This window comes from Tachysurus vachellii, chromosome 2 (assembly GCF_030014155.1).
Source record: "Tachysurus vachellii isolate PV-2020 chromosome 2, HZAU_Pvac_v1, whole genome shotgun sequence".
In the NCBI taxonomy this organism is placed as follows: domain Eukaryota; kingdom Metazoa; phylum Chordata; class Actinopteri; order Siluriformes; family Bagridae; genus Tachysurus; species Tachysurus vachellii.
Genome location: NC_083461.1, coordinates 4,487,216 through 4,513,070, shown reverse-complemented (window position 1 = coordinate 4,513,070; position 25,855 = coordinate 4,487,216). Strand labels below are relative to the sequence as shown.

Sequence of the window (25,855 nt, the reverse complement as noted above, 5' to 3'; positions counted from 1 at the left end):
CCTGGGTTACGTATGTATGTGTGGGCGGAGCTATCAATACATGGGTGGGACCCATTTGGGTTACAGGCGTTTGTTTTGGTGATTTTATACGTCAACATTGGCTTTCAAACATCGGATACCCCACCTTTAATGCATGAGCTTAGATGAAGTGTGTGCTCTGTCAGGTCCTTCTCTCATCCAGGTGAGCTGAGTGCAGACAGTCAGCTGTGAGACGGTGACTAACAGCTCATCGTAGTGACACTCCTCTGCTCCAGAGCGACATGATTCCATGATGACCCTCTAATCTCCGAAAGCCTCGTTGGGGGCTCAAATGAAGCCTGTTACTCCACCAGAACGGATCACAAGGACACGATGCAGTGGCGTGGGCAGATAGCAAGATTCATACCCACTGCAAGTGGCAAGAAAAATGACTTCTGATACAGTACATATATAATGTTAGCAGTGGAGAAACTGACGATCGCTAATCATTAATCGTTTATTATTTCCCTCTAACAGCAAAACACTGAGCGTGTTACTCCATAAATAAATTAATAAATACATGTGCAAAATAAAAAGTTTTGTGGTTTTTATCCAAAAGAAAGAAAGTCCTACGACCCTTTGGGAAGGTTTTTTTTTTCTTTCCTCATTTCTTAAGCACGTTTAACAGCTCGTTAGCCGGTGCTCGTTTTCTGTGCGCTACGCCACTCCTTGTCAGGTGGAATTCGATAATGTGCTGGAAATGAGCCATGAGGCGGTAGAGATCTGTAGAGAACGCCAGTGTGGCGGTGTTCAGCTCAGGGAGATGTTTTAGCTGAGGGGGAAATGACAGGCCTGTCTAGTGTTTTTTTTTAACAATATAACATGGCAAGTGTAAGCAAATTATAGGTTCTGCAATTACCCATGGCTTGTCATACACCGGTGGCGAGAGAGGTGGGAAATAAACAGTGCGAGAGAGGTGGAAAAAAATACACAAAGAGAGGCTATGACTCTGACCTCGAGTCCTTTATGGTCCAAGTGGTGGGTCAGTGTCAGGAGAAAATGACTTTAAGTGTAGAGAACTTCTGAGGAACACACACTAGATGTGAAAGGAGCTCTGTGCCCTGTTATCATTCACCGTGACACACAGCAGGGAAGGGGAGAGAGAAAGGTGTGTGCATGACAGAGAGAGATAGAGAGAGAGAGAGAGAGCAAGAGAGAGAGGGGTGTGTGTGTGTGTGTGTGTGTGAGAGAGAAAGAGAGAGAGAGAGAGAAGGTGTGTGCGAGAGAGAGAGAGAGAGAGAGAGAGAGAGAGAGAGAGAGAAGGTGTGTGTGTGTGTGTGAGAGAGAGAAGGGGTGTGTGTGTGAGAGAGAGAAGGGGTGTGTGTGTGTGTGTGTGTGTGTGTGTGTGTGTGTGTGTGAGAGAGAGAGACAGGTGTGTGTGTGTGAGAGAGAGAGACAGGTGTGTGTGTGTGAGAGAGAGAAGGGGTGTGTGTGTGTGTGTGAGAGAGAGAGAGAAGGTGTGTGTGTGTGTGTGAGAGAGAGAGAGAGAAGGTGTGTGTGTGTGTGTGAGAGAGAGAGAGAGAGAGAGAGAGAGAGAGAGAGAGAGAGAGAGAGGTGTGTGTGAGAGAGAGAGAAGGTGTGTGTGTGTGTGTGTGTGTGTGTGTGCACTCTTCTCTACAGAATCTGAAGCAGAACAAAAATCACGTCACACTAAAAGAAAACATTTAATAACAGCTGCATAAAAGCAAACAGATAAAAACTTTGTAAGGAGAAGAAAAAGGAACTCAGTCTGTTCACACTGTAACGCTGCATGTTCATGCCACAGAATCAAGGCTCTGCTGGGGGTCTGATGACATCATCAGCAGAAATATTCGCTTGGACAGCTCTGGTCCGATCCTGCGTGTGGTCGACGTCACTCCTTCTCCACGACGAATCAGAACGTCTGACATCAAGGCGGCTTTCTCACGGTCTGATCTGCACTGTGTGTACGCCTGCGGATCAGAAAGGTGCGCTGGATAAACACGTTCTACATGCGACATAATGTACCATCACTCCGGGATCAAACCCTGCGGCGTGTGACGTAACCTGAAGTACAGATGTGTCTGCAGTCCACAGATGTGCAAGGAGTTTAAACACAGAATCCAGTGCTTGTGATTTAGCACAGAAAATAAAAACATCCAAAAAAAAAAAAATCAAACTGCATCAAAAACTGTGGGGAAAATAAATTGAGAAATCACAAAAAAAAAAAAAAAAAAAGAAAGAAATCCTGGAGGGAAAGAATTACACATTAATCATATATGCTTTCATTATTTATTTACAAAAACAAACAAACAAACAAATAAATAAATAAATGTGTTAATATTATTATTAACATTATCGTTTTTTTTTATTTTTTTATTTTTATTTTTTTTACTTTTTATTATTTTTTCTTTTTTTTCTAATATCAGAAAGAAAAAAATTGTTCTTTTATAAAATATGTTTTTCATTTATGTTGAAATATTTTGAATTGTTTGAAAGTTTAAAATTTAATAAATCTTATAGAAGTTAATTCTATATAGAAATTACAGGATTTATTTTGTATTTATTGTTTTACATGAAATACATTATTTTTCTTGATCTCTCGATTTAAACAAAAAACAATTCTGTTTTCCAAATCTAACCGGAAAGTCATTCTAGCGTACAGTACATTAGCATGAAAGGCTTAATAACAACCTCATGTCAGGCTTATGTCTGTCTCACAAAGCAGACCGCTGACATAAGCCTGTCAGATCGACTCCAACGAGAGACTTTACACAAGCTTCTAACCGAAGAATCTGTCTTTACAAACGTTTAGATCAGTTTGCAGTATGTCATGTCATGTAGGGGTTATGAAGTTTACAAGTAGTACTACAAACACTGATCTCAAGCAAAGAGTGATCATGCTCATATCTGTTGTCTATCCATCTCCAGATCGTTCATCATTATTTGAACCTCCCTATAATCCTCACCCCGTAGCGCAGCGTTCATACGGTTACATGTTATGAAGTGTTCATTAACCTGAATAAGAAGCTGAGGAGAAGGATATGCACTGAGGATGGCTGTAGCCATGTCTGCACTGACACGGTTCAGCTGCTGGATCTGCCTCTTCCACACCTGAAGAAGTCCTTTCCCTGTTCGCTCCACCTTCTGTCCACCAGCCCACTCGCTCTCCAGACAAAAACTAAAACCTGTCTTGTCTCGCTCCCACCTTAAACACACACACACACACACACACACACACACACACACACACACACACACACACACACACACACAGTGTGTAACAGTAAGCAGTAACCCAGACAGACCTCCCAGATAGAAGGTGGTGTGGGTAGAGAAAGAGACAGACGGATGGGGGCAGGGATAGGGAGAAAGAGAGATGAACAGAGTGATGGAGAGAGAGGGAGGGACGGAGAGTGGGAAGTGTGGGGAGAGCTGGATGAAGAAATGGAGAGATGTGGGGTAGAGCGAGAGAGAAAGACATTGAAGCGAGATTGAGAGAAAGATTGAGAGAGAGAGAGAGAGAGAGAGAGAGAGAGAGAGACAGAGGGAGAGAGAGAGAGAGAGAGAGAGACAGAGAGATGCACAACTGCCACCCACTCACTTGAACGGTGCTTCAGCTACTGCCTTGGTTGACATGGTAACATAATTAGTGAAGTCTTTCCAGGTCGAGTGAAAATGGACTTGGACCCCAGTGTGAAGCTGGAGGTCAACTAAAGCCTGCAGGATGAGAAAGAGGTGAAGGTTTAGAAGTTAGCAGGTGGAGGTGCAGCTCATTTACGAGTGGTGGTGGTGGTGGTTGTAGAGCACACTGACACTCACTGACACTCCCATACACAGACTAACGCTCACTGACACTCGTATACACACACTGACACACTCACTGACACTCGTATACACACACTGACACTGATATACACACTAACGCTCGCTGACACTCATATACACACACTGACACTCTTATACACACACTGACACACTCACTGACATTCGTATACACACACTGACACTTATATACACACACTAACGCTCGCTGACACTCATATACACACACTGACACATATTGACACAAATATAGAAGTTAGCAGGTGGAGGTGCAGCTCATTTACGAGTGGTGGTGGTGGTGGTTGTAGAGCACACTGACACTCCCATACACAGACTAACGCTCACTGACACTCATATACACACACTGACACTCATATACACACACTGACACTCATATACACACACTGACACTCATATACACACACTGACACTCTTATACACACACTGACACACTCACTGACACTCATACACACCGACACACACACACTTACTGACACACACTCCTATACACACACTGACACTCATATATACACACTGACACTCTTATACACACACTGACACACTCACTGACATTCGTATACACACACTGACACTTATATACATACTAACGCTCGCTGACATCTCATATAAACACACTGACACTCATACACACACTGACACTTATATACACACACTAACGCTCGCTGACACTCATATACACACACTGACACATACACACACTGACACTCATATACACACACTGACACTCATATACACACACTGACACTCATACACACACTGACACTCATACACACACTGACACTCTTATACACACACTGACACACTCACTGACACTCATACACACCGACACACACACACTTACTGACACACACTCCTATACACACACTGACACTCATATACACACACTGACACTCTTATACACACACTGACACACTCACTGACATTCGTATACACACACTGACACTTATATACTCACTAACGCTCGCTGACACTCATATAAACACACTGACACTCATACACACACTGACACTTATATACACACACAGACACTCATATACACACACTGACACTCTTATACACACTTACTGACACACTCACTGACACTCATACACACCGACACACACACACTTACTGACACACACTCATATACACACACTGACACACTCACTGACACTCATATACACACAGACACACTCACTGACACTTATATACACACTCTGACAATCACTGGCACTCACTGATACTCATATACACTCACTGACACTCATACATCCACTGACACTCATACACACTCACTGACAAAGACACACACTCACTCATATACACACACTGACAATCACTGACACTCATATACACACACTGACACTGACAATCATATACACACACCGACCATCATACACACACTCACAGACACACACTCACATGCACACAGACACTCACATGCACACACTGACACTCATATACACACACTGACAATCACTGACACTCATACACACACTCACAGACACACACACACATATACACACACTGACACTCACATGCACACACTGACACTCACTGACACTCATATACAAACACTGACAATCACTGACACTCATAAACACACACCGACACTCATATACACTCACTGGCACTCATATACACTCACAGACACACACACTGACACACACACACTCACATACACACACTGACACTCACATACACACTGACAAACACTGGCACTCATATACACATGCTGACAATCACTGACACTCATACACTGACATACTCACTGACATTCTTATACACACACCGACACTCACTGACACTCATATACACTCACTGACACACACACTCACTCACACACACTGACATTCACGTACACACACTGACAACAACTGACACTCATATACACATGCTGACAATCACTGACACTTATACACACACTGACATACTCACTGACGCTCATATGCACACACTGACACTGACATATACTCATATACACATGCTGACAATCACTGACACTCATACACACACAAACACTCATTGACACTCATATACACACACCAACACTCACTGACACTCACGTACGCACACTGACACTCACTGACACTCATATACGCACACTGACACTCACTGACACTCATATACACACACTGACACACACTGAATCTCAAATACACACACTGACACACACTGAATCTCATATACACACACCAACACTTACTGACACTCATATACACACACTGACACACACAGACACACTCACTCACAGACACACACACACACAGACACATACTCACTTACACTGACACACACTCACTGACACTGACACACACACATACACACACACTCACTGACACTCACAGACACACACTGACACACACACACACTCACTGACACTCACAGACACACACTGACACACACAGACACTCACAAAGGTACTCACACACAGGCACTCACAGACACACACAGATATTTCTAGACATTTCCACCCATTTTAAGCTTTAAATTGAATTAACGGCGCTGAAGCTTATTTAATTTTTTTGGAAAAAATGTTTAAGGCATAAAATGTGTAGTAGATTCAGCACAAAGTCAATAGACAAACCAAATTTAAAAAGGGTGTTTTATATATGTGCCACTTCACACGTAAAATCTCACACTTTTTTTTCTTCAATCGGTAAGACAAACTCTTATATGTGACCTAGCAAAGATGCCTAATCGCTAATCACAGTGAAGGAGCTGCTGATTAAATGCGTGTGTCAGTATTCAGATCTTAAAGGGTGCCAAAACGTCTGGAAAACTCTATAAACTTGGACATGCATACGAATACTGAACTCTGCGCTAAACTCTGTGACGTTCTCTTCGTCTTGTTGAGATGCGTTTTTGTCAATGGCACAGCGTGTGTGTGTCTGACTGCCGTCTTCATGCTTAGATTGGATTCTGTCCGACTTCCGATTAAAGCTTCATACAAATTAATAAATGTCTAAAGTGCCGATGAAGTGTGACGGCTAATGAAATTGAACAAAATTCAATTAATAGAGCAGCATATCTGTATCGCCCTTTAGCCTGACACACACACACACACACTCTACAGATCTATCCTTTCTGTTAATGTTAAATTTCACCACTCATACGTTTGTTTCATAGAAAAAGAATTCGCTCTACAAGCCTGTGTTTTCACTGTGATTATATATATATGCTGTTATTATTATTATTATTAATATAAGGAATAATAAAGGTTTAACATGCCTCCTCCAGCTCCACCCGAGAGACATTAGGAACCTGTTCCATGTCTTTCTTTTTCCTCTTCTTCATCTCGTCTCCCAGCACCACGTCCCGAAACTTCTGCTGGCCCTTAGCGTTCTGACGCCTGAGAACGAGATGTGCAGACATATGAGAGACATGTGTGAGTGAGACGTGTGAGGAAGACGTGTGAGGGAGACGTACAGCTGTGTGAGGGAGACGTACAGCTGTGTGAGGGAGACATGTGAGGGAGACGTACAGCTGTGTGAGGGAGAAGTGTGAAGGAGACGTTTAAGGGAGACAAGCAGACATGTGAGGAAGACGTGCAGATGTGTAGTGTCTCTCTCAGTGACTGCAGCTCTTCGGGTCAGTGCGGCCCCAAGCATCTCATCCTCTGGCTTTTAAAGCCGTTACCTTCTCACTCTGTCTCAATTCTCCCTCGGCTCCTTTTGCTAGATTTTTCAACAAAAATGTCTGCATCTGGTCTCATTGATTTTTTGTTCCTGTCCTGATCGCCCACTGATGTGTTTACTTGTTTCAGAGAGTAAAAAACAAAGGAACAAAACACTTACTTAAAATATTTCTCGATATCGATCACAGACAGACTGAGATTTCTGTTCGAGTTTCTCTCCAGGAGACGCACAACCCAAGCAGTGAGGGTTACACCATGGTCACGCTCTCCTCTACTCCTCTGCTCCTGTACACACACACACACACACACACACACACCCCAACACACACAAACATGCCCCAACACACACACACCCCAACACACACACACCCCCAACAAATATGCACACAATCACACACCCAACACACACACCAACACACACACACACCCCCAAAACACACACACACGCCCCAACACACACGCCCACAAACATGCACACAGACAAACACAAAGCAGCACAAACACACATACATACAGACAGAAACACAAACACACACAAAAAACATACACACACACCCAGCATTAAGCTCTTGACCTGCTCCACACATCCTGCAGCATACTGACGTCAGGGAGGCAGTGGTGTGTAATTACATCCATTACTTTTAATCTTCACAGGTCAAATGTACGACTCTGCTTCACCTTCAGAGTCACGGTGCTAATTTGATCAGAGCGAGCGCTTACCTCTGAGCGCACAAGAAGGACACACCGAGTTAATGGCCTCATTAGAGCGTTAACGTTAAAGCGCGAGAGTCTTCGGTGCTAATGAGTGTAAGAGAATAAAGAGCTGCTGCTCACCTGCGTGGAGCTGTGAACCATGCTGATGAGGTCGTCCACCGGGACCTGCAGCACCGCTAGAGATTCCGGGACACACATCACCTCTCCGCTCTGAGAGCAAAAAGAAAAATACATCACATACACACACACGCACACAACCACACACACACAGATCAGCAGAATAACCCGTGTATGTGTGTGTACCTGCGGACAAGGTGTGTGTCTAAGCCAGGACACACTCCGTGGTAGCGTTTGCTTTTCAATGGCACAGCTGCATCCCAATGTGTGCAATGAAGTCAGGAGATCACCACCACCTTCCATCTGCAGTAGACCTACACACACACACACACACACACACACACACACACTCAGTACTGATCTGTGCACCAATTACAGGGTATAGTGTTAGGAATGTGCTGAAACAACAACGCCACCCACCAGGATCCACCACCACCACCATGTGTTTGATGCACTCGTCTGGCCTCATGGCCTTCACAGCATCAGTCAGCGCTTTCTTCTCCGCTCTCAGCCTCTCCTTCTCTCCGTGCTGTTTCTCCCGCTCGGCTTTCCTGCGCAGCGCCTCTTCTCTGCATGCCTCCATCTCCTCCAAGGTGCGTTTGCGTTTCCGAATTCCAGCATCCTCGTCCTCGTTTCTGTAACACCTCACAGCACCCGGATCCTCCTGGACGACTGTAACACGCTGAGCAGTTAAGATGTTCGCCTTCAAACCTTTGTTCTGACTCACAGATGAATTCTGACTCTCACATGTGCTCTTAGCTACAGCTTTCTGTTTCAGCCTGAGAGCCAGAGGAACAAAAACCTCCTCCTCCTCCTCACTGTCACTGCTGACCGTGAAGACGTTTCCTCCAGCAGGTCGAGCCGAGACCGGGTGAGTCATCGCCGAGTCTGAACAAAGCAAAGTCTTTGGTTTTTGGGAGAAATCTATGACAGGAAGCTGCTCTGAGTCGCTGGAGTCGCCGTCACTGATATTAAATCCTCGGCTGTCGCTTCCCATTTGGAGCTTACAGTTAAACATCAGCAGGAAAAAAATAAATAAATCATCAAGAATAAAAGAATATTTTAAGAACGTATTTTAAACTCATTTCTGTCCTTTACCGTCTGGGAAGAAAAGAAAAAGAGGCTGCAAAGTAACAAGCGTTCATAACTGCTATGTAACATATACAACAACGTTTATAACCGCTATATAACATACACAACAACTGTTTATAACTGCTATATAACATAACTAATAACACAACCAGTAACAATAAACTGATAAAATTAAAACTCATTAATTAAATTTTAATTAAAATTAATTAAAAATTAATTACAATTAAATAAAATCTTTGGGGGTGGTGGGATATGGTGGCTTAGTGGTTAGCACGTTTGCCTCACACCTCCAGGGTTGGGGGTTCGATTCCTGCCTCCACCTTGTGTGTGTGGAGTTTGCATGTTCTCCCCGTGCCTCGGGGGTTTCCTCCGGGTACTCCGGTTTCCTCCACGGTCCAAAGACATGCATGGTAGGTTGATTGGCATCTCTGGAAAATTGTCCATAGTGTGTGATTGTGTGAGTGAATGAGAGTGTGTGTGTGTGCCCTGCGATGGGTTGGCACTCCGTCCAGGGTGTATCCTGCCTTTATGCCCGGTGACGCCTGAGATAGGCACAGGCTCCCCGTGACCCGAGGTAGTTCGGATAAGCGGTAGAAAATGAGTGAGTGAGTGAGTGAGTGAGTGTAATCTTTGGTTACTTGTCTTGATACTAGTTCTAAAATCAGGTCAAGTGGGATTTTATAGGGAGATAAACTGTCATCACAGAGTAACAGTAACTACAACCTGTCGTTGATTAATTTTCTACAACTTCAACAATTTATGCAGGGCTCTCAAGTATCACGCATTGACATGATAGTTGCTCATTTGGGTCTTTTGTCACGCTCTCCCGCCACGCATTGTATTTGTCACGCAGAAAAACTTACTATTTATCATATATTTAATAAGCCGCAGCGCCCAAAATGTATCTGTCCGCACCGCTGTCTCTATGGAACCGGACAGGAATCAAACACTTGTGCTCTTTAGTCGAGCCTGACACTTATCAGCCAATCAAAAAAGAGGCTACACAACAGCCAATCAGAAAATAGCACTATTGTATCTGGGTAAGATTTAACGCAACAACAAATGAAAAAAAAGCAGATCCTGGAATTGTTCAACATCATCCTTGTTCACCCACAGAGAAAAGCACTGGAGCTGCGAGCATCACTTTGAGCACAGAGTAAGTCATGATCTCCTGTTGTAATGTTACAACAAATTCACAACTTGTTTGACACAAACAATGACATTGTGACTGCTGTTAGAGACGTTTCCCAGATCATCAGCATCAGTTTTTCATGAGTGTCTGTAACTTAGCTAACAGTTTTACAGCCTGTTCACTGACAACACCTGCTCAGAACAAGTAGTCTAGGGCCAGTGGTTCTCAAACTGGGGGCCCTGAGATGGTGCCAGGGGGCCCCGGTTCACTGACAACACCTGATCAGAACAAGTAGTCTATAGGCCAGTGGTTCTCACACTGGGGGCCCTGAGATGGTGCCAGGGGGCCCCGGTTCACTGACAACACCTGATCAGAACAAGTAGTCTAGGGCCAGTGGTTCTCACACTGGGGGCCCTGAGATGGTGCCAGGGGGCCCCGGTTCACTGACAACACCTGATCAGAACAAGTAGTCTAGGGCCAGTGGTTCTCAAACTGGGGGCCCTGAGATGGTGCCAGGGGGCCCCGGTTTTTATGACATTTTATAAAATAATGAATTTATTATAAATTCTGTGTAATTAATTTTCAGAAAAATAAAGCTACTAACCAACAGCACTACATTGTATAATTTAATGATTTATTTAATTCAAATATTAAGTTTTGGAATGTTTTATGTCAAATTTTCTGGGGGGGGATTTAAAATGATTTAAGTGTTTTATTCCTTAATTAATTAACACCTACGTTCAAGAGGGACGATAGAAAATAAAAATATTCTAATATATCTCGTTTAAAATGAAAAAGAATTAGAAAAGTTACCTTTAAAGACATCGTTTAGTTTTTATTCTCCAGAACAGCGCGGGTTTGTTTTCTTACTTCTTCCTCGTTCCTTTTTTTTTGTTGTCTGTAAAGCGGCTCCACGCGGTGCTGCCACCTATCGACAATATCATGTAATACGTATTATCTCGTTACATCCGAAACGTTTTTATTTCTAAAAAATATACATATATGTGAACGATAAATACAAACAAGTGTGAATTTATTACGACATTATTGACATAAACATCGCTGCAGACGGCGCACAAATTATTTATTTAATGTTCTTTTCAACGATTAAACAGAAAGGACGCAGACTTACGTCAAACGAGCGTCATTTCGTCATCGCTGCGTCAGGACGTATTTCAAAATGGCGGCGCTCGTGTCCTTGTTATTAAGACCCAGAGCTGGTAAGTTTGTTTGTTTGTTTGTTTGTTTGTTTAAAATATTAATGAAGGATAAACATTATTAAACAAAAAAGAAACGCATGAGAGTTTAATGTAGAATATCTATAGTGTAGAAAGTATTTGTTATATATCTGTAGTTATGTGTTAACGTTACACACGTGTAATAATAATCATATAAAAGTCTGTTATTAATTAAGAGCTATGAAACCTGTGTATAAGTATTGGCACCCTTTGAGAAAATTATTAATGCACGAGATATTGGTTTTAATTCAAGGCATGGAAAAGTAATGCAGTAAATAATGCATTTTTCCCCCCTCTTTTTTAACATAAAGCTTTGCAGAAAAAACTGAGAGGATCGTCACAACACACAGAATCTGTCCCGTCGTTATATTCGTCTTTAGTGTGCAGACGTATACAAATAACTAGAATGTACAGCAGTAAAAGTCTCACTCGGATATTTTTCGTCCCCGACAGTTGACTTTAAAAGTGTTGGTGTCTTTCAGATTGATTTGATCTTGTCTTCTGGTGCAAACCGTAACTCGTCAGTCCCGAGGCGGGTCGTCTGGACGCGGTCACACGCTCCGCCTCTCGTATCTGTCCGTTTACAGTGTGTTTGTGTGTTTCTGCAGGTTTTCTCATGTCGTCTCAGACACCAGCGATTCTCACAAGCAGACCTGCGTCTAAAAAGTCTGGAGGCAGCAGCAAGAACCTGGGAGGGAAAAGTCCGGGTCACAGATACGGCTTTAAGAAACAAGACGGTAATTTAGAATATTTAGTATTTGGACACGTTACAGTGTTTGTGTGTTGATTCACAGATTGTGAGGTAAACAAATCTGAACATGTTAAAGAAAATGGATGAATAAAGCAAGAGAAAAGGACAAAAATGTGTGAAAGGTATCTAATAATTCATACATACTTTAAAGCCTGTTCCAATCACATTAACAAAATATCACTAGGTGACTATTTTACTCATATTTTACTATTTTACTCATTTAAAAACAGATAAACCTGAAAGAATGAATAGTGTCAGTGTCGCCAATTCCCTGGCAGCAATAAAGGTTTATACGGAAGTAGATATTTGTCCTTTTCTTTCTCATTCCATGATTCATTCAGAGAGGGAAGTTTTTGTAAAATTTGTGTCTGTTAGATAGAATTAAAGCACACCAACATTTTCCTTTTTATTTTTTTCCACCCCCAATTTTTTTAATGCAGTAGGAAAGGAAAGGGGGGCATAGAAGCCTTAATTATCGCCACATATACATTACAACACAGTGGAATTCTTTTCTTCACATATCCTATCTGAGGAGGTTGGGGTCGGAGTGCAGAGGCAGCTATGATACAGCACCACTGGAGCAGGGAGGGTTAAGGGCCTTGCTCAAGGGCCCAACAGCTTGGCAGTGCTGGGGCTTAAACCCTGATGCTCCAGTCAACAAGCCAGAGCTTTAACTGCTTGAGCCACCGCTGCCCCACTAGTTACTAATCTGAATTGTTGTATCCTTACAGGAGACTTTGTTCGAGCAGGTAACATCCTCGCCACACAGAGGCTCATGCGCTGGCATCCTGGAGCTCATGTAAGATGTTTGTACATTTAATGCTGGATCTTCTAACAAAATGTCAGATTTTATAATACAGGCTCTATAATGTAGGAGTGTGAGTGTCTACTGACTTTATATTATATCCTTATACAGTATAAATCACGGTATGGCTTCAGTTCTGTTCAATCTTCATCTTGTTTGATTGATTTAAATCTTTTAATATTATCTTATAGTCACTTAATAAGTCTCGTCAGGTTTGAAAGGTTTTTTATATTGGTGATTGTTGGGGTGTACAAACTTTTGCACTGGAGCTTTTGCATTAAACTTTGCCCGACCCTGACTCACCGTGTCGTCGTCGTCTTTCCTCCTGACAGGTCGGCATAGGGACGAACAACACGCTGTACGCTCTGGAGGACGGGACGGTCCGCTTCACTAAAGAACTGTACGTTCCTCTTCCTCGCAGCACCGAAGCTCGGGACCTGATCCCCAAACTGCCCAGAGGAGCCTTGCTCTACAAGTCCTTCATCAACGTTGTCCCCACAAAGCAGGAGAACAACTTCAAGCTAGTGGACATGGTCTAAGACACGGTGATGACCGATGTTCAGACTCCCAGGACTGACAAATGTGTGATAGTTACATGTGGTGGAGTGATGATGCATCTGTGATGTCACCAGACTTTCTTTTTTTTTTTTTACTAAGTTAATAAATAAATAAATAAATAAATAGAATAAAATATCATATTTCTCAAACCTCCTTGATTTATGATTTCTAAACATATTTCCGATCCAGCGTCAGTCATTGTACCCCTGCCAGAATCTGTAGCAGGTTTATACCGGTTTTAGAAAAGCAGGATGTGATGTCACAGGAATATTTCACTGATATCACACTGTCATCTCTTTTTCCTCCTGCTCCTGAATGTGTGTAAATTTAGGAAGCTTTAAGAAGAAAACTCATTTAAACCTCGACTTGAACGCCTTCTATATCTAGAATATACCTTTAAGTTAAAATGGTTTAATGAAAACTCTTATCCAGAGCGGCTTACAGAAGAGCTTCGGTATCTGGAACAAACCTTCTCTAATGATTAAACATTTCTAGCACAGGAAAAGAGGATAACTGACGTTCCACTCCAATCAGGTTGAACGACAGGAAGTGGCAAAAAAAAAAAAAAATCAACTGTTAGTGTAGCTGGTGATTAGTGAGTGAGTTTCTGTCTGAGACTGAGTGTGTGTGTGAGTGTGTGTGTGTGTGTGTGAGTGAGTGTGTGAGAGAGTGTGTGTGTGAGTGTGTGTGTGAGTGAGTGTGTGTGTGTGTGTGTGAGTGAGTGTGTGTGTGAGTGTGTGTGTGAGTGAGAGTGAGTGTGTGAGAGAGTGAATGTGAGTGAGTGTGAGTGAATGTGTGAGTGAGAGTGTGTGAGTGTGAGTGAGTGAGTGAGTGTGTGAGAGTGAATGTGAGTGTGTGTGTGAGTGAGTGAGTGAGTGAGTGAGTGAATGTGAGTGAGTGTGTGTGTGTGTGAGTGAGTGAGTGAGTGAGTGAGTGTGTAAGTGTGTGAGAGTGAATGTGAGTGTGTGAGTGAGTGTGTGTGTGAGTGAGTGAGTGAGTGAGAGTGAGTGAGTGAGTGAATGTGAGTGAGTGTGTGAGTGTGTGAGTGTGAGTGAGTGAGTGAGTGTGTAAGTGTGTGAGAGTGAATGTGAGTGTGTGAGTGAGTGTGTGTGTGAGTGAGTGAGTGAGTGAGTGAATGTGAGTGAGTGTGTGTGTGTGAGTGAGTGAGTGAGTGAGTGTGTTCAGCCATACATGATGTGACATCTTGCTGCAGTTGTCACACTTTTATAAGCAGCTCATTTTCTCATGAATTTCTGCCTCAAGTTTGGGGGGAAATTGAATCTGATCGAGTTATTCAGCCGTTTTGTAAGCGTGTTTGGAAAATGTGAAAATTCCCCAAGTGTGAAAGCAGCCTTCTCAGATGACACAGGAAAAGCTCTTTAGTTTTAAAAACAATTTGCTCTGCCTCGTAGGCAGTTTTGTCATGTTTGCGCTCTGTTGCGTCACAGCTATTGACTCTGTTCCGCTCTGGCTGAAGATAAATAGCATGAGGAGGAGGAAGAGGAGGAGGATTGTGATTGTGCCTCATCGCCATGGAGATTTATTTCTCTGCTGCAGGCTTCGCTGGTATTTTCTCTTTTCCCCCTAAAAGCACTTTACACCCACGTTTGTCGTAATGAGTGCAGTCTTGGACATGTGTGAAAGCCTCTCTCCTGGTATAATGACTGCGAGTGAAAAACAACCCAGACGTAATCATGCACGTTTTCTCTCCGGCTCACTAACGAATGTTTCTGTATCGTGTTTTAACACCAAAACAAAAAAAGCTGTTAACGGATCTGCTTCAGATTAATTTTCCACTCCTGGAGTCATTCACACATTCAGCATGAAAGAGAAGCCTAATAAAGTGTTGACTTTGGCGGTCATATTAAACATTTAGGATGGAGCGAGGCAGGAAGCTGGTTCTGATCCAATCACACACATCTACTGATTCAACTCCACACCATTCCTATCTCCATTGCTTTATCAATAAGAGCTCCTTTCAGCTCTGTACACCTTCTCCTTGTTGGAATGAATGTCAAAATTGCACGTGATTAAACGACGGCTACTCTGTTGCTTAGCAACAAATCATTTCACCTAGCCAGTTTATCTATTATTAAAGAATAGACAGCTTATTGGAAACTAATTAAGGGTGGAAATAAAACATATTGAGTTTTAATGCTTTGGTTTTTAATGTACCTCAGATTTGATTCTGTAAGTCTCTGGAATGTTCTTCCAAAAGATATTGTGGATTTCTGTTTGTTTTTGTTTTTGTCATTTTTATTAGTTTAATTTTGTTTTGTGTTTTTTGTTTTGTTTTTCTTTCATTCTGTTTTTTGTTGTGTTTTTTGTTGTTTTTTTTGTTTAATTTGTTTTGTGTTTTTTGTTTTGTTTTTCTTTGATTCTGTTTTTTTTGTTGTGTTTTTTTTGTTTTCTTTGTTTAATTTTGTTTTGTGTTTTTTGTTTTGTTTTTTTGTTATTTATTTGTTTAATTTTGTTTTGTGTTTTTTGTTTTTTTTTTGTTATTTATTTGTTTAATTTTGTTTTGTGTTTTTTGTTTTGTTTTTCTTTCATTCTGTTTTTTGTTGTGTGTGTTTTTTTTTTTTTTGGTAGAATTATATGATACTCGGGTGAAATGAAATTTATTGCTACTTTTGTTGTAGCAAAAAAAAAATTATAAAGCCCCAGAAGTCTGTAAGACATTTTTTATAATATATATAAATTACATTTCTTAATTTATTTCATTTCATTTTAAGACCAAGATGAGCAGAAATGTCTGAGACAATGCAGACAAATCAACATCCTTGACCCAATTTATCAGCCATCTTTACTTCTAATACCTGAAATAATAAAAGAATCTCCAAATGATGTGAGCTGTAATGTGTGAGGATCTCTTGTGTGTACAGGTAAGCTGTTAGCTAGCTGCGTGTGCGAGACTCGCTAGCTAGGATAACAGCTCAGTATTAAACTTAACACATCACGTGTTCTGTAGCGGCTGTTTGTTTTGTTAAACATTTATAACAACTGCTCCTATAGTTTCTAGATAATAATCTGGATAATGTTTAATGGGCCACTTTGCTAGCTAGCTAACTGTGTAGCAAGAACTATGGTTTAGCATGAGTTAAAATTTATACTTAAGTGGGTTTATTCACCATTAGAAATCAAATTTTCCAACAAGAAAGATTGATTTGTTCAGCTAACAAACCTAGCAAGTGTATGAAACTACAGTATGTGGCTACATTAGCATGAAGGCTAACATGATTTACTATTGATAGTGGAGGTGGTTTATATTTAGCAAAACACAAAATTATTCTCTGAGTCTGTTGATCACTGATTTACTCTTTACTCATCTGATTTTTGTCATCTTTCCACCTTTGTTCTTTAAATGATGAGTTTGTTTTTTAAGATTTACAGCTTCTTAGCTTCTTTAAGACTTACGTCTGATAATAAAATCGCAGATTATTTTCCCCAAAAGAATGTTTTTCACTGCAAATAATCAACTTGAAGACTACAAAGTTTAATTTTTTTTTTTTTAATGGACGACGCATTAACCTGGGTGTATTTAATGACCTCATTCCCCTGGAGACGTTTTACAGCATGCTAATGAAGACTTCTCTGTGCTCAGTGCTCTGTTGCTGAGAGACAAACTAAAAGTCATCCAAATAGTTTTAAAAAGGGGGCGAGGTGAGGGGGCAACACCGTGCTGGACACAATACTAATAAGTCACTAAAGAAAGAAAGGAAGAATGAATAAAGAGGGAAAAGAGAAAGGGCAGAGAACAGAAGGAGTGATAAAGGCTGGTATAAAGAGGAGGAGGAGGAGGAGGAGGACAACAGCGTAGATGTTGGAAGGAGATCTAGGTTCTCAGAGGCCTCAGGGACGGACGATGACATGGATCTTGTGCACCTGAGTCTCATCCTGATCCTCAGCACTGTGACCAGAAGCTCCAGTGGTGAGATATTAAAATGACATTTCTTTTTTTTTTTTTTATGATATTTTAATCCAGCTTATATCTGAGTTCGACTGAATAATTTATGTATCAATAATGTCCACTAGGTGAAGATTTCTGCCCAAAAGGAGCCCAGATAGACCGAGACGGGTCACGCTGTTACTGGATGCCGGAGTCTAGGTTAACCTGGCAAGACACGAGGGCCGATTGTCTGAAAGTTAATGGAGGAGATCTCGCCGTAGTGGACAAACCGAGCATCCAGACGTTTATAGTAAACTCGTTTCTGCTGTAAGAAGAACCACTGCTTATACAATCAACCTTTTCATTGTTTTATATATTTAATAATCACGTACTACTATCGTTTTTTCCAAGGAGATTTGTCTACAGATGCTCCTTCGTCTTCATAGAATTATCGATGCTAGATATTAATACCGAATGAACAGAACGGATAAAAAAGGATTTGACTGAAATTTGATTTAATTGAATTTTATTTGTTTGCTATATTTTACAGCCCTTTTCTTTGCTACAGTACGAATACTTGTTTTCTTACTGCAGGAAAAAGCAACGTTCCATTAATTCTGTTTTTATTTCTCTACCAGAATCCATGAGAATGGAAACTCAGCTAAGTTAAAGAATGTTAGCTATTGAGTATGAACAAAAATACTTCAGTTTTATTTGATTTACAGTATTTAGTTTTTCCATATTCATAGTTCTTCATTTGTGGTGGTGTTTTTTTTTTTGTTTGTTTGTTTGTTTTGGCATTTCAGCATTTTTTTTTCTTATAATGGAGTTTATGATGGATTATTTTTATTTTTAAGCCATACAGCAGGTAGTTTGTTTTTTATCTGTTTTGTTTTGTTTGTTGTTTTATGGTGTTTTATGGTCATAACATGGTTTTGTTATGAAGGCATACAGTAATTATGTGTCTTTTTATATTATTTCATTTATTTTATGTTTTTTTTTTTTTTTAGTTAGTTTAGTTTTGTTTTATTTTGTTGTTTGGTGTGTGTTTTGTTTATTGTGGGTTTTTTGTTTTGTTTTGTTGGTTTAGTTTTTTCTGTTTGTTTGTTTGGGTATGCCATATACATAGTTCTGGTGTTTGTTGTTGACTTGTTTTCTTTTTATGCCATGCAGCAGGTAGCTTTGAGTTGTTCTGTGTTTTTTGTGCTTTGTTTTGTTTTCTTTTATCTATAGTACTACGGTAGGTAGTTGTAGATTTCATTGATTGATTGATTGATTGATTGATTGATTGATGAAGGGGTAGTTAATATTTTATTTACAGTAGCTGTAATTTTCTTTCTATACAGGAAGTTTTTGTAATTTCCTGTCCTTCTTTTCAGAGAAGCCCCTGGATTTGTTTGGCTGAGAAACGGACTCACAAGTCTTTTTGATGCTGTTTACCCGAATCATGAAGACAGAGAGCGAGAGACATGTCCTCAGATGTCTCTTGGTTCTGGACAGTGGAAAAGGAGCCCATGTAACCAAAAACATCGCTTTATTTGTGGGAAACAGATATCAGGTATTAGAATTTCACTTTCTATAGCGATTATTGTTCCACAAAACCTACAGAGAATAAAGTCTACAAAATAGTCAGCTCATATTTTGAGCATACCTGATTGTGTTTGGGGCTTGTGTCTAGTTTTGATGTTCATCTTGTGAAGATATTCGGAACCCCTTTTAACAGTTTATGAATTTGCTTGTGTCTGAAGATGTTAAAGACTGTTGCTTGGTAGCCATTAACAGCTATTTCTTCGATTTACTATACAGAAGATGAGAGATGTATTATTTTCTTTCATTTTATTTTTAATTATTAGGCTAGGCATTAGGAGTGAGGGGTTATGGTGACTGAGGTTAGGGATAAGATTGTTAAGATTATTGCTGTCATGAAGATTAAGGTTAAAGTAGAGTTAAAGACGAGTTATGTAAAGATAGTTTATAATCGTTTACATTTATTTTTATACGAAATTTTTTTCAATTTCAGCTAGTTTCAGTTTAAGATATGGTTGATGTAGAGTTTGGCTTGGACAAGTTATAGGTTGGATCTAGGGTTAGGGTTGGGCTAGGGTTAGGGTTTGGGTTATGGTTAGGGTTGGGCTAAGTTTGCAATTGTTCTGGGTGATAGTGTTAAGCAAAAGTTAAATTGAGCTAGGGTTTAGGGTCAGGGTTTAGCATTTTTGCTAGCTATGGGCTTGAGCTGGGGCCGCAGTTGACTTCCAATTTTAATGTTTGCATATAGTTAGTGTTGGGCTAGGGGTTAGGGTTGAGTTAAGTTTATGGTTGGGCTAGGGTTAGTGGGATAGGGTTAGTTGGGATAGGCCTGGGATAGGGTTTGCTTAGCATTAGGTTTGGGCTAGGGTATGGGATGGGTTGCAGTTATAATGGGGTAGTGTTCAGTAGAGGTTGAAATGGGCTATAATAGTCATGGACTTGAGCTGGTATTGCAGTTGACTTCCAGTTAATATTTGCATATGCTAGTGGGTTAGGGTTAGGGTTATAATTAGTGTTGGGCTAGAGGTAGGGTAGTGCTATGGTTACAATTAGCCTAGGTTATGATTGGGCTAGAGTTTAGGGCTGAGGTTTTGAGCTATAATTAGAGATGGGGCTAGATTGAGCTAAAATAATCTGGGTTATGGTTAAGGGATAGTATTTATTTAGCTTTTGGCTTGAGCTGGTGTTGCAGTTGATGCAAGTTACTGTTTGTGTAGAGTTAAATAATTTTAGGCTTCAGTTAGGGTTGAGGCAAAGGATAGTATCAGAGTTGTCTTAAACTTTGGATTGAATGTGGATTGGGGTTAAAATAGGGTTATGGTTGTGCTAGAGGGGATTAACTGTAACCACTAGGCTGCCACTGGGGATGTGGTAGCATTGTGGTTAAGATGTTGTACCAAATGGAAGGTTGTGAGTTTGAGTCTCTGGTACACCAAGCTGCCACTTCTGGGCCCCTGAACAAGGCCCTTCACCATCAATCGCTCAGTTGTATAAAATGTTTTTCTAGATAAGGGAATCTGCCAAATGCTGCAAAATGTCTTTTACTAGAGACTGACTAGGTGTTTTTCCTCTTAATTATTACACCTCTCTATTCCGCTTCTAAGCAGTGTCTGCCTCAAGACACAAATTATTAAATGCACTATTTGTTTATATGGAAATTCCATAGAAAAGGTCTGGAGTTAAAAAAAAACAGCTATCCTGCCATTTAACAAAGATAAATAAACTGATGTTTTTTTTCCCCCCTGAAGTGTCTTTGCCATCGTTGGACAGCTATGTTATCGGGGTGCCGCTTATGTCTGCTGTATACACACAGACTCAGCTACATGCACTGCCTTCACCACCGGACGTAGAACAGCAGAGAGCTGAGGTAAGTACACGTGAAGAGTTTACTAGACAAACTGAAGTAACTATTGATATCTACTACTACTTTTTTGTTTGCTTGTAAAGATGATGCTGTTCCCAGGACTTTGGGTCAGTCATGGAGGCAAAGTTCTCTCTGTAGAGCTGGTAGCTCAGCCCAGTCAACAGCTCACCATGGCCAAAGTTCAGATTTTACGGCCGTACTGCAGCCCGAACCATCACTTAGTGCCTCCAGGTAGGTGTGAATTACAAAATGAAGTTCATTATGTTCTGAAAAACATATAGCATGAACTCATTTTAGCTGATAACCACCAGGGGGCATTCCTCAGGAGTTTGTTTGTCTTATGCCATGTGCTTGTGTCCAAGCCATCATGATAGCTGTGTGTTTTAATGATTTATAACTCGCAGACAATGTTATTGTGCTTTATTAAATGAGTCTTTCTGATGTTGCGATTATATACGTATATATTTCATATATTATAGATTATGATCTATATTATAGATCATAATCTAGGGGGGCACGGTGTCTTAGTGCTTAGCACGTTCGCCTCACACCTCCAGGGTTGGGGTTCGATTCCCGCCTCCGCCTTGTGTGTGTGGAGTTTGCATGTTCTCCCCGTGCCTCCGGGGTTTCCTCCGGGTACTCCGGTTTCCGGTTTGGTAGGTTGATTGGCATCTCTGGAAAAATTGCCCATAGTTTATGATTGCATGATTGAATGAGAGTGTGTGTGTGCCCTGCGATGGGTTGGCACTCCGTCCAGGGTGTATCCTGCCTTGATGCCCGATGACACCTGAGATAGTTCAGATAAGAGGTAGAAAATGAATGAATGAATGATTATAATCTATATATATATTATAGATTATAAACAATAGCATATTTAAAATGTTTGGAGAAGTGTAATTGGTATAAGCATTATTATTTAAATTTGGTTTCAGTCTGTGCAAGATTTCAAGACATTTGTCAGTAAACAGATCTTTATAAAAAAAAGTTAAAAAAGAGATTATGTTGGTTTAAATAAATGTACAGTATTACACTACTTGTTATTTTATTTGAATTTCAATTTCAAATTTTCAGACATAAATATCATCCATAATGGCTAATCAGTGGAAAATGAATGAATGAATTAAATCTTTTAATTTTTAACTTTTAACTTTGTAATTTTTACTGTGATTTTATATATTCCTGTGAAGCTACATTGCAATGTTACAATTGTTAAAAGCGCTATATGAATAAGAATTGAATGGAACATTTCAATTATTGAAACTCTGAGGTTCGGTCAGAATTAAATGTCTTGTAGTTAAGATAAAGGTCATACAGTGTGTACAACTCCTCATCCTTGGTGTCAGGCTGCAGCTCCATCCTCAATCCGTTCACCTGCTGCTCACTGAAGCCTCTGTGCAACACCACTGGCGGATGTCCCAGCGGACAGTACTGGTGCCATCTGGTGGAAAGCTGCCTGCTGGTAACCAGCCCCTGCAGCCCTTATCACTCCTCTGCTGATGGACAGGTCTTCAGTCTGCCACCGCGCTACACTGCAGTGACTCCTTTCTACCATATGGTGGCAGACATAGCATTGGAAATACCTCGAGCTTCTGAGCCTGTCCATATCAACGTAAGCACACAGCTTTGCTATCTTTATTGAATATATTGCATTCTTCTACACTGAAGCTCTAAAAAGAAATTCTTTAATTAAGGCTTGTGCTGATATCTATATAAGCCCTACGTATCAACTGAAATAAGTCCACATAAAAGATCAGTACGGTCTATTCCGATTAGGTTAGACCCAGCAGCCATTAAGGCAGTTTACAATTGGTTGTTAAGGTGATTTAATGCTAAGTGACATAAATGTTGGATGTCATAAATGTGTCATAACAATTTCCAAGGTGACTTTCCTCTGCTCATTGTACTTCTGTTACATCAGTCATATTACTCTTTATAATGTATTTCATTTGACTCTATAAAGTGTTTTTTTTTATTGTGTATTATTACACCGGTCATATATGTTTAAATATTGCTTAATGAATGCAGTCATAACATAACAAGGTGTGTCATAATGCAATATAACTTCTGCCTATATACTGTATGCACTTTGGATATGTTGTGTGAAGTAATGTACATATATGTATATATTCATGCTACTACAGTATGTCAGTTATGTATGCTATAGATTGTTACATGTTATAACTGCATTAATTATATACATTTTGAATGACATTGTTTCCCCACACACAGGTCATAGTTAAAGGCAAAGAGTTCCCCGTGTTTCCTGATGATATTCTTGCTGTTCAGCACACCAGAAAATCCGGAGAGTTCCTGCGCTGTTCGAGCGTCTCTGACTCCTCCTGGAGCCAGAGCTATATCTCCATTCTTGGACCTGACTGGGGTGGCTGGGTCAATGTCGCAGTGTCTGCTCTGACAGACGGAGGCCACTGGGTGGACAGTGTGTCTTGTGACCTACGTCTGATCTACGCAGACCCTGGACATCTCTATGGTCCTTACTCTGTTGTGAACAGCACACAGAGAGAAACAGTTATAGACGCAAACATCCCGAGAGACGTTCTGTTCGATTCTCAGACCCCAGTGACAGGATTGCAGGTCCTCTATCCTGTCCTGGGCAAAGAAAGCCAAATAGATTTAGCTTTAAATATCCAAAAGTTAATAATTATCAAGATCCTTTCAGGAAGAAATGCGACAAGCTCATGGTCTGTACCAGTGTCCAGGACAGGAGTCCCATTCCTAAAGTCCTGTCCAGAAGAGATTTCCGAATTTCGTCCACTTTGTCAAAGGGATTCTCATGATACGTGGTTCTCTTATGCATACCTCATGCCTACTAGACAAGGGGAACAAACTCTGAACATCACAGCATCCAATCAGCTGAACTCTCAGACGCTGAGTGTGAAGATTCAAGCTCATATTATTATCACAGGACTGAGAATACAACCGCAAGGATTTCACAGGGTTCTAGTGGACATCCCACAGGTACACTTAAAGATACTTATGAACGAAACGATATTTGTCATATTTAAGTGTTTCATCATAACAGTTGCAGAAATTGATTCCAATCGAGTGTTGCAGGAATGATGTATTTTTATCGGCCAACCATGAAGCGGTCATCGCCATGGTGACCATTAACAAAAAGTCAATAGGAGTCAATAGGATTATTGCAGAAAATAATCTCCGTGACCAATAAAGTTTGGGATTCTTCCATTTTTTGGTTCACTGAAATATTCTTCACAAATAAACACAACTTTTATGTATTTCAAAATGAATAAATGAACAATACCACATGATTTCTGGCCATAAGATGATTAGTTTTCTCAGAAATCTCATCTCATCGAGGCATAAATCTGAACGCTTCTTATGAGACTCTTTTACAGATTTTCACCGCAGCAGTGGCCACTGGTTCATCTGTGATGTACACCTGGGTTATTGATAATCTAGTCCATTCTGCCCACATAGGAGAGGCTTACAGTGCTGCTTTCACCAAACCAGCACAGCACACGCTCAGGGTAAACACCAATAAACAAAATCAACTGAAAATCTTCTGACCAACCTGAAAATAACTGCAGCAAAATTACCATGCAAAGAGTCCTGATTATATATTTTCTGTAATAGGTAACAGCTGAGAATCCTGTTAGCTCTCAGTTCACAGAGGTCAACCTCACAGCAGACGTAATGACCCCGCTAGCTGAGCTCACGTTCCTCTCCACGACAGAAGCCGTTGCCGTGAACACCTCGATCGTCTACGGCGTTAGAGTGAAGCTGGACGTCTCCATCGGTGTCACGATAAGGTTAGCACATTATCGCATTTAAAAATGTTCATGCTTAGAGATAATAGAAAGAACAGGGCATAGAGGCTTTTATTATCGCCACATATACATTACAGCACAGTGGAATTATTTTCTTCACATACCCCAACTGAGGAGGTTATGCTATGATACAGCGCCCCTGGAGCAGGGAGGGTTGAGGGCTTTGCTCAAGGGCCCAGCAGTGGCAGCTTGGCTGTGCTGGGCCTTGAACCCCAATCCTCCGATCAACAACCCAGAGCCTTAGTAAAAGTATTTTAATATTTTAAAAGTATTTTAATGCACTTAATAAAAGTGCAAAGTATATGTGCTTAGTATGTTCGATTAGACTGAAATAAGATAATAGTCCTTATTTTGAGCACTACAGGTGGGATTTTGGCGACCGTTCAAGCTGTGTTAATCATACAAGTGTTGCGCCGTTACAAAGGAAGAATGATGTTCAGCTGGATCGGACCGCAACACAGACATACCTGCAGGATAATGCACATCACATCTACACAACACCAGGTAAATACTTTGTGGTCATGTTTATCAACTAAAGAAATTTTTTTTAAAATTAAGATCACTTGGCGTTAGCATGTTGGCCTCACACCTCCAGGGTTGGGGGTTCGATTCCCGCCTCCGCCTTGTGTGTGTGGAGTTTGCATGTTCTCCCCGTGCCTCGGGCATGGTAGGTTGATTGGCATCTCTGGAAAATTGTTCCTAGTGTGTGATTGCGTGAGTGAATGAGAGCGTGTGTGTGTGTGCCCTGCGATGGGTTGGCACTCCGTCCAGGGTGTATCCTGCCTTGATGCCTGATGACGCCTGAGATAGGCACAGGCTCCCCGTGACCCGAGGTAGTTCGGATAAGCGGTAGAAAATGAATGAATGAATGAATGAATGAATGAAGATCACTTGGCATCTTATGTCACATGATCTCACTTTTCATCC

General features: G+C 41.0%; 4 protein-coding genes across 4 annotated transcripts in view; 3 read left to right on the top strand and 1 right to left on the bottom strand.

Annotated features, from left to right (window-relative positions):
• Positions 1 to 1,663: 1,663 nt before the first annotated feature.
• Positions 1,664 to 11,421, bottom strand: eme1 (essential meiotic structure-specific endonuclease 1). Its single transcript, XM_060894513.1, has 9 exons — positions 11,307 to 11,421; positions 8,690 to 9,272; positions 8,456 to 8,583; positions 8,273 to 8,362; positions 7,599 to 7,723; positions 7,033 to 7,153; positions 3,581 to 3,696; positions 2,995 to 3,184; positions 1,664 to 1,949 (listed from the first exon to the last, which is right to left on the bottom strand). Exons 1-9 carry the CDS (start codon positions 11,316 to 11,318, stop codon positions 1,773 to 1,775), a joined length of 1,542 nt encoding a protein of 513 aa, XP_060750496.1. The 5' UTR covers positions 11,319 to 11,421; the 3' UTR covers positions 1,664 to 1,772.
• Positions 2,864 to 25,855, top strand: part of LOC132862479 (pepsin A-like) — a 65,338-nt gene continuing 42,346 nt past the window's right edge. Inside the window, exon 1 of the mRNA XM_060894524.1 lies at positions 2,864 to 2,867. The gene's annotated coding sequence lies outside the window, so the exon portion shown is untranslated. The remainder of the gene's footprint in view (positions 2,868 to 25,855) is intronic.
• Positions 11,639 to 13,994, top strand: mrpl27 (mitochondrial ribosomal protein L27). The gene is made up of 4 exons (XM_060894535.1): positions 11,639 to 11,713; positions 12,340 to 12,468; positions 13,214 to 13,281; positions 13,620 to 13,994. Exons 1-4 carry the CDS (start codon positions 11,674 to 11,676, stop codon positions 13,824 to 13,826), a joined length of 444 nt encoding a protein of 147 aa, XP_060750518.1. The 5' UTR covers positions 11,639 to 11,673; the 3' UTR covers positions 13,827 to 13,994.
• pkd1b (polycystic kidney disease 1b) overlaps positions 17,713 to 25,855 on the top strand; it is a 44,779-nt gene continuing 36,636 nt past the window's right edge. Inside the window, exons 1-10 of the mRNA XM_060887706.1 lie at positions 17,713 to 17,773; positions 17,878 to 18,058; positions 19,111 to 19,289; positions 21,007 to 21,125; positions 21,206 to 21,353; positions 22,466 to 22,731; positions 23,352 to 24,098; positions 24,497 to 24,628; positions 24,735 to 24,910; positions 25,293 to 25,432. Coding sequence (XP_060743689.1) covers positions 17,713 to 17,773; positions 17,878 to 18,058; positions 19,111 to 19,289; positions 21,007 to 21,125; positions 21,206 to 21,353; positions 22,466 to 22,731; positions 23,352 to 24,098; positions 24,497 to 24,628; positions 24,735 to 24,910; positions 25,293 to 25,432 — 2,149 coding nt within the window. The remainder of the gene's footprint in view (positions 17,774 to 17,877; positions 18,059 to 19,110; positions 19,290 to 21,006; positions 21,126 to 21,205; positions 21,354 to 22,465; positions 22,732 to 23,351; positions 24,099 to 24,496; positions 24,629 to 24,734; positions 24,911 to 25,292; positions 25,433 to 25,855) is intronic.